Consider the following 8,362-nt stretch of genomic DNA (forward strand, 5'->3'; position numbering starts at 1 on the left):
AAAGGCCTAACTATAGTAGATTCAAAGAACAAGCAAAGTGCCTATAGAGGCAGAATAAGGCAGAATGTGAAAAGGCGAAATGTGAAAACTTTGGCGGGCAAGGAATTCAAAAGTAACAATGGGCTTACAAAAATGTATTTCACACACACACACACACACACACACACACACACACACGCCCTCCAAACGTGGGCGTGTCTACGATGTAGATCCCGCCCGGGGGAGAGTCTTTTCTCAGCGTCCCCACAATAGAGCGCAATGGCACATTACAGACCGCCCATGAGGCGTGGCTAGCTTGGCGGGCAGGTTATAAAGTTGGGTTAGAACAAAATTGCATTGTATTACAATAATGCAGACGCACGGGAAAGTTGTTTGATTTATTTGTTCATTCTGGAGAGAATTACTATATGGACTTTCAATATACGTGATTCTCAGTATACAACTACATGTTGTAGTTTTGAAATATATCAACATGTCGACAAGTTCTGGTAAGAAAACGGTTATCTCTATAACCAGTGCAGGATTCACCTGCCTTCTGTTGCTCTTGGTGGTCGCGCAGCATCAAAGAGTTCAGGTAGATGAGGTTCCAAACCAGAGAGAGATGGGGACGCGCTCACTCCAGAGCACGGACACCTTGGCTACGGACGGAGTGAAGGCTGCTCAGCAACAGGTCAACTCGGAGGCTCAGGAAAAAAAAGGATTCTCTGCGTATTTTTCCAAGTTGACCCGGGGACGGAGAGAGGCGGACAAGCCTGCAGGGTCCGCTCAGTCAGCGACAGATGCCTCCCCCGCAGAGGACATCAGTGCAGATGACATCTTCATCGCTGTCAAGACCACAAAGAAATTCCATCAGTCTCGACTGAATCTCCTTCTGGATACCTGGATCTCTAGAAACATGCAGCAGGTAAGCCAACACTACTACATCAGAAGAAAACGGTTCATTTGAAATCTTCCATGGATAAAGTCTAGAATAAAACAATCACATATTTTCACTAGGTTTCCTTTTAGTAGGCTTAGGCTAGGCAATTTACCATAGCACACAATGCTTTTACAAAAAAATGGGCAAAAGGCCTAATTTTCTCCCATCAAAGATGCTTTACAACAACCCACCAATGAGAGTTAAGTGTTACTGCTGACCCACTGAAACATCTGTCCCACTCATGTCAGGTGAGGTAACTGTTTGTTCCCGAACTGTCCATATTACCCTCTTAATTATTCAGAGTTCCTTAGGCTCTGTCACTTTGTATTTTGCCTTGAGTGATGCCCCTGAGAACACAGGGAGCAATTTCAGGACTCTGCACCCCCACCTTTTCCCCCTCTCTCTTTTATCCCACTCTTTTGGGTGTCCCTGTGAATGCCCTGGTGCAATGTATGTCTCACAGCAGCAGCTCCAGTGCTGTCCCCTTTCCAGGGTCTAACAAAGCGTCTTTCTGAGGGGGGGAAGAAAAGCTTTCCCAGCCCCCTTGTCTCAGCCGCTCCATGGGAACGTGGGAGCTGAGTCTGGGTCAAGCAGCCAAGGGATGGGAGAACGGGGGCTTCGTTAAGGGGATGCTTGGGACAAAGGGGTGCATCTATAGGGAGGTTTGTGCTGGGAGTAGCACGCTGAGTTTGAACATTCAGTCCTGAGAACCAAGCTCTTTTAGACTGGTGCACAAAGGCAGTCACAGCCATCGCCGAGAGGAAACCGAGGCTAGTCAAAGTGATTTTATCCACTACCCAGAGTTGTCACGCATGTTTTTCAAAAGTCAATTAAATTCTCCTCGGGCACAATCACACATTCTTTATCCACCTTCTTTTGGGTACTCTTCTCTCCATCCCAAGCCAAACCCCACTCTGTGTTGGGCGTTTTGAAAATGGCAAGGTTAGTCATGGCAACACTGTCCCTCTCTCTGTATGCAGAGGAAGTGGAGTGCGTTGAGTCTGTTGCCAACTTTGAACACATAAGATGCATCACATTATCAAATACATTACAAAATCCAATACATTATCAAATATATACACACACACACACACACACACACACACACACACACACACACACACACACACTCTTCAGGACAGGTTTATGCTCAGGAAGATGGGCTGTCAATAGAGTATGGGGAGTTGAGTGTGTTGTGCTTACCGTAGTGGATGATGTGAGTGAACTCTCTCTCTCTCTGAGATGGGTTAACAGCAGGGTTTAATCAGGCAGCTGGTGGGAGCCAGTGCAGGCATAAAGGCCAGCCTGGGCCCACAATACAAATGGGAGTTCCTGGAGGAAGGCTGACAGGTGGCCAGAAGTTAGAGAACAAAAGATGGTTCTAATGCCAGTCATAGGAATCCGGTCCCAGCACATATGGACATCTGCACCCAGGTTAAATGATAATGCTCAACTGACGAACACCTGTGGAGCTCAGCTGACTGCATCCAGTTGATCATGTCTGTAGCTGGTATCTGAAGCTGGTAGAGAGATCATGGCATTCTGCCAGCAGGTGAGGCCTGACTAGAACTGTGCACTGGTTCACTGGGCAGATCAGAGCCCTGATTAGTATTTCCAGCACAGGATATACACTTTCTGTTTCCTTAAGCCAACGGACTTGCTATCAGATCATGTTTATATGTAAATAGAGAGGGTAGATCCAATCTGTGATTACCATGATAGAAATGTGCCTGTGGCTTACTGTGTCTGGCAGAATAATATATCTGATTTAGTATTATGGTCAGAAGTTCGTTTTTTTATTACACCAAATTAAAGAAGTTATTGGGGGGGGAAATTATTTGGTTCAGAGAATCGTTGTAGTGAAAGGCCCAATTGTTTGTTTTTTAATGAGTCATAAGTTAGTGAGTAAGCAAAAGTACTGTGACATAACATGATAAATACAATGTTTTTTTTTTTTTTTACAACTTGCTATTATGTTCAAATAGTAGGCCCTTGTTTCCGGTGTTTCAGCAGATTTCCCCCCTGGAACAATGCAGCTTCCCTAGTGAGTGAGCCTCAAAACAATGAGAGAACAAACTGTGCAGCAACAGCATTCTCTGGCTAGTAGTACTCTGGGCTCTGCAGTATATAACTAGCAACCAAACACAGGTTGAAATCTAGCTCTAAACTACACATCAATGGGCATTATAAAGGTATTGACTTTGGTTGTGTCTGGACAGGACAGCTGGTAGCCTGGCATAGTGGTTTGATATGCATTCCATTTTTAATTGAGATTATATTAATTCGCCAGCACTCGCAAAACGAGCGTCTGTACGTCTGGTAGAAGAGAAGAGAAGACTTGGCTCCGTTGTTGAGTTAATCAAATAGCCCTGCACAGTATGAAGGAATGAGTGTGTGAATGTCCAGCTGGTCAGAGTGGGAAAGTGTCATTGTGTGTCTGTAGGTGGCCTGTTCTCTGTCCAGTACTGTAGTCCACACTCCAGTGACTTTAGTGCTGTGCTAAAGGGAAGGGAGAAAGCGGCATGGTTGAGTGAGGGGGGTGGGGGGGGGGGTGTAGGTGGTTGTTGGAGGGAGATGAGTGGAGGGGGGTGTAGTCCGTGCCCTTCCTTCCCGGGGATCTTGAGACAGCCAGCCAGGCACCATGCTCAGACTGGGCCGTGCCAGGCCTTTCTTTAGTGGGGAAGAGTGCAGTCCCCCCCCCCCCCCCCCCAACCCCAGCCCTCATCTGTGGTTCAGATAGTCATCATAATAAATGTTCTATTCTCCTCACGGGACAGGATTCATCAAACTACGGGGGTAAATTAATTAGTATTCCGTTTGAGTGATAACTTTTCTTTAATGTTTCAGTTAAGACAAAAGCCATTTAGCCCTTTGGAGACTTCTCTTTTAGTTAACTGCTGCAGCTGTATGCAAATACAAGCAAACATGGTTAGAATTTACCCAGTGGAGGACTTTAACCAGCATGAAAACACCCGGCATTGTTCTATTGAAGAGGGGCAGCGTATGGGGTGGTGAGAACGGGGGGTGGGTAGGGGCTTGAAGTGGGGGTGAATGACCACACACAGATTTCGATTTTACTAATCAGCAGTGAGACCCCCCCCCCCCCCCACCTCCATCAGCCCCTCTCGACCCCTTTCTGTCAGTACCCGGGCCGCTCTGGCAGCTACTTCAGTGATTAGGCTGTCCATTCAGAAGGAACTTAAAGCAAGCAGCGCCAGCCTCTGATCCCTTTACCAGTGAAACCACCACCCTTCCTTAAACAAACACAGGCCCAGGGCCTTGCAGCATCCATCGCACAACATCTGCTCCCAGTTTGTTGTGCAAACCAATCAGATAAAGCTTTGGCACCGAGGGCAGATAGTACTGAAGTGTAGAAATGGGAGGGGAGTTATTAGAAAAGTGAATGTCTTTGCCTTATCGCCCTCTGGCACGAACTCAGCCAGCCCCACGGTTAAGATACAGATCTCAGATGGCTGTTGCTGCTCAACAGTCAGAGGCAGCAATCAATTAGTGGGAATGTGGGGTTGGTTCAGTTGTCATTAGCTGTTGGGAGGTCGCGAGCAGCGAGAAAGGGAAGGAGGGAGTGGGGCTGAGTGGGCGCTGCTACCTGGCGTGTTGGGGCACGAAAAGTAAACGGGCAACGGGCAGACACACACACGCACACAAACAGGCAACGGCAGACACAAACAGGCCATGGGGGCCCTTTCATCAGCCCTGTCTGCCTGGGGGAGGGCTGCCTAGCACCTGCTAAGCCCTACCCACCATAAAACAACTCCTAATCCCTACCTGCTCTTTTAAGTGTGCCACTGAGGCTGCCTTTTGTTGTTAACTAAACACCAGCCTGCAGCGTTCTACCCTTGACAGCTTTATTCTTTGGCTGCTGTCTTTATTAGAATGGGGCTTGTTTAACGCCATGTGTTTTCCACATGCATAAAAGACTGCTGATAGATGGTCATCACACTGAATTCGCAGTATGGTGAACAAGGACATCAGACATATACTGTAGTTTGGAATCCAACGGACTCTTGTGCCACCACTTGTTCTGTGAGGGGCTTTGATTTCATGGATTTCCACTCCCACAACGTGATCTGATGTATTTTCCCTCCTTTTCAGACATATATCTTCACAGACGGAGAAGATGAGGAGCTGAAGAAGAAAATGGGTGAGTTTTAGATTTTTTTTTTAGAAACATTTTAGTAATCATTTTATATTTGTCTTAACCTGAACAGTAGCTGGGATTAGTTCACCATTAAATGTCCAGATTTGATAGTGAGAAACCAAGCCCCTATTTTAATCCCCATGGAATTTGTTGCTTTGAGCTCCTGGGGCATGTAGTCTTAGTGGCAGATGGGGTTAAGGCTCTAACAGCGCTATAGCTACAATTACTTGCATTAGCTAGCTTGTAAGGTACTAGTTTGTAACTCACTATCACCTCCCTCACTATTAACTCACCTCCCTCATTGTTCCTACAGGGAGTCACGCCATCAACACCAACTGTTCAGCAGCACACAGCCGCCAAGCTCTATCCTGCAAGATGGCTGTGGAGTACGACAAGTTCATTGAGTCTGGGAAAAAGTAAGTGTCTATTTAAAGTGCTGCATTTACCCAGGCTGTATGTCATTCTAGATTTGATAGTGATTATTGTTCTAATTGAAATATTAGAACGCTTGAACAGTGTTTTCCCCTCTTAGGTGGTTCTGTCACGTGGATGATGATAACTACGTTAACACGAGGACTCTGGTGAAGCTGCTGTCCCACTACCCCCACACCCAGGACATGTACATTGGCAAGCCCAGCCTGGACCGGCCCATCGAGGCCACAGAGAGGCTAGGAGACAACAAGATGGTAGGTGGACTTAGCCCTCCTGGCTTATAACAACTTATAACAACTTTTCAATTGGTTATTCAAAGTTTGAGATGCTTCAGAAGGGTTGCATAACAACAACTTAACATGCTCGTTGTCTTTTTTCTTCTTTTATTCCCCAGCGACCAGTAAACTTCTGGTTTGCTACTGGGGGAGCCGGCTTCTGTGTGAGTCGAGGCCTGGCTTTGAAGATGAGCCCATGGGCCAGTGGCGGCCATTTTATGAACACGGCAGAGAAGATTCGTCTGCCTGACGACTGCACCATCGGCTACATCATCGAGTCGGTGTTGGGGGTGCCTCTGACCCGCAGCAACTTCTTCCACTCCCATCTGGAGAACCTGCAACAGGTGTCCAGATCTGAGCTTCACAAACAGGTGAGATGGGCATGTGTGTCCGTCTGTTGTTTCTGTGAGAATAGAGTTTCAGCATTTATCTGAACTTATTGGGCAGGGGTGCTAATTTCTTTCTTGTATTTGCTTATTCCAGATCACATTGAGTTATGGAATGTTTGAGAACAAGAGGAACATCATCAATATGAAAGGGGCTTTCCCAGTGGAGGAAGACCCATCAAGGTGAGACATGACCTCTGCATGACAACTAATACACAAATGGCGATCCAACTCTAACTATCTTGACTGTAAGGAGGGTATATATTTTTTTTCTCTGTTAATCTAACCTCCATGTCTCTCTCTCCTTGTGTTCCAGGTTTAAGTCTGTGCACTGTTTGCTGTACCCAGACACCCCTTGGTGCCCGCTTCAGGTTGCCTACTAGGTGACCGGCTCCTTTGGTATCCTCGTCCTCGCCGTGCCTCGGTATCTGAAAGGCTGGTGGGGACCCGTGTTTGGTATCGGACTGTGATGTCACTGTATTTTTGTTTCAGTGGCACACGGACTCTGATAGTTTTACTGGGCTGCTGTGCGGCCCGCCTTGGGACATTTCCTTTTCCTGTGTGGTGTCTCGGCTTCCTCCCCTGGCATAGGGGCAGAGGAGCCAGGCAGGCACTTAGTGGGAAGGAGCTTTCAGCATTATGGCTTTGCAGGCAATCAGTGCTTTGTTTTAAATGTTGCTTGTAAATGTATTTGCAATTCTTATAGAATATACTACCTATATATCCAAGCCTTTTGCCAGCTTTACATGATTCATTTGTTGAATTTCCGCAGAATTATTTCCCTTATTGCTCAATTTCTTTTAGTTTCTTCTGGGTTTTGGAAGCCATTCAAGGCAATCCTTTTAAGTTCTATAGAAATAATCAGACGGTCAGAATTTCTGAGATTGTGGAGGAAATGGTTTTCATTTTGGGATTTTTGGTTGTAGTTTTATTTTATTTTTGTTCATCTCAGACTCCGGACAAAAACAATAATATGAAGATATTTTGGTGCTTTTTGTTAATGATTTGTCAGTGTTATTACTAATATGATTTGAGCTGGCAGAAGGCAGTTTTCCGAATGTGCCGTCAGGTTATAAAATCTGAGGTATATCCGGAATAAGCACTTTCTCCCTTATTGATAGTTTGAAATGAATGAATTGACGTCCTCAGATATGTTTCACAGCTGTGTCAAAAACAACAATGTAATGATATAACCCCCAAAATATCAATATCTCTAGATTTGATTGTATTTAAGAACATTCCTTGCATTTGATAGAATCAGGGAAAATAATATATATCTTTGCTATAGATTTTTTTTCTGTTACAATCAACTGTTGATTTGTTTGAAGATGGTCTTCTTTAAAAATTGCACAGCTGGGTTTCAAATGAACTTTTGCTTGCTCTTGTGAAGTAGCTAAATTACCTCCAAGTCTTCCACTGAGAGTTTATTTACTTTTTAGATTACCATCTACACATGTAATACTCTGATAATTTTTTGCACAAAATGGATTGACGGAGAGCCATGTACACTAGTGTAATTTATTCCTCAGTGAGTATGCGAGTTGGTTTGGTATTGAGCTTTGCAAGAGCAACACCAGTGTTTACACACACAGAGGTGCTCTTCCTCTGTAAATGACCCATATTGGGTAGGCTTGTATATGTTGATTATAAAGCAGTACTTGTGTACTGTGGCTTTTTCTGTTGAAATGCTAAATGTGTATATTGCGGATTAGAATGTAAATGATTTTGATGACCTGGACATGTTTTTTACTGCTTGTTGTAACTGCGCTAAAGGGCTGTTATTTATCCTCCAGTGTCTGGATGGGTCTGTTTGCTTCTCAGGGAAGCCACCACTGTGGTGCCTGAACATGACGCTTTGAAATAAAGTTGGATAACCACTGAGAAACTATTTTTGTTTCGTATTTTGTTTTCATTCATAGCATGAGATTACAGATCGACTTCTACATAAAAGGTTCGAATGGAATAAACCATCCTTGTAATTTTTAGTGTGTGTGTGTGTGTGTGTGTGACCAAAATCAGCCTATTCAATCACGTCATTATTTAGAAGGGATGAAATATACATACCTTGCTATGGTTTTGTATGTAACCGTCTGTTAGAAGGCACACCCAGGCATGAAGATTAAAAACCATCACTGTAAACTCAGTCATCTCTCACAACCATGCCATAGAAAAGGGCTGTATAGAAATGGCA

General features: G+C 44.9%; 1 protein-coding gene across 1 annotated transcript; it reads left to right on the forward strand.

Moving 5' to 3' along the window:
• The first annotated feature begins 286 nt into the window (after positions 1-286).
• Positions 287-8,056, forward strand: LOC110486296 (beta-1,3-N-acetylglucosaminyltransferase lunatic fringe). The gene is made up of 7 exons (XM_021557778.3): positions 287-904; positions 5,033-5,081; positions 5,392-5,494; positions 5,611-5,764; positions 5,905-6,156; positions 6,269-6,354; positions 6,488-8,056. The coding sequence occupies exons 1-7, from the start codon at positions 473-475 to the stop codon at positions 6,552-6,554; spliced, it is 1,143 nt and encodes a 380-aa protein (XP_021413453.2). The 5' UTR covers positions 287-472; the 3' UTR covers positions 6,555-8,056.
• Positions 8,057-8,362: the final 306 nt, after the last annotated feature.

The sequence above is a fragment of the Oncorhynchus mykiss genome, chromosome 13 (assembly GCF_057628025.1).
Source record: "Oncorhynchus mykiss isolate SJ-2025 chromosome 13, ASM5762802v1, whole genome shotgun sequence".
NCBI lineage: Eukaryota > Metazoa > Chordata > Actinopteri > Salmoniformes > Salmonidae > Oncorhynchus > Oncorhynchus mykiss.

What these genes read in the sequence shown, in the direction of transcription:
- LOC110486296 (XM_021557778.3), top strand. Translation starts at nt 473, where the DNA reads ATGTCGACAAGTTCTGGTAAGAAAACGGTTATCTCTATAACCAGTGCA. An exon ending in GGCTAGGAGACAACAAGATG is followed by an intron (nt 5,765 to 5,904) that starts GTAGGTGGACTT and finishes TTTATTCCCCAG; the next exon opens with CGACCAGTAAACTTCTGGTT. An exon ending in GATCTGAGCTTCACAAACAG is followed by an intron (nt 6,157 to 6,268) that starts GTGAGATGGGCA and finishes TGCTTATTCCAG; the next exon opens with ATCACATTGAGTTATGGAAT.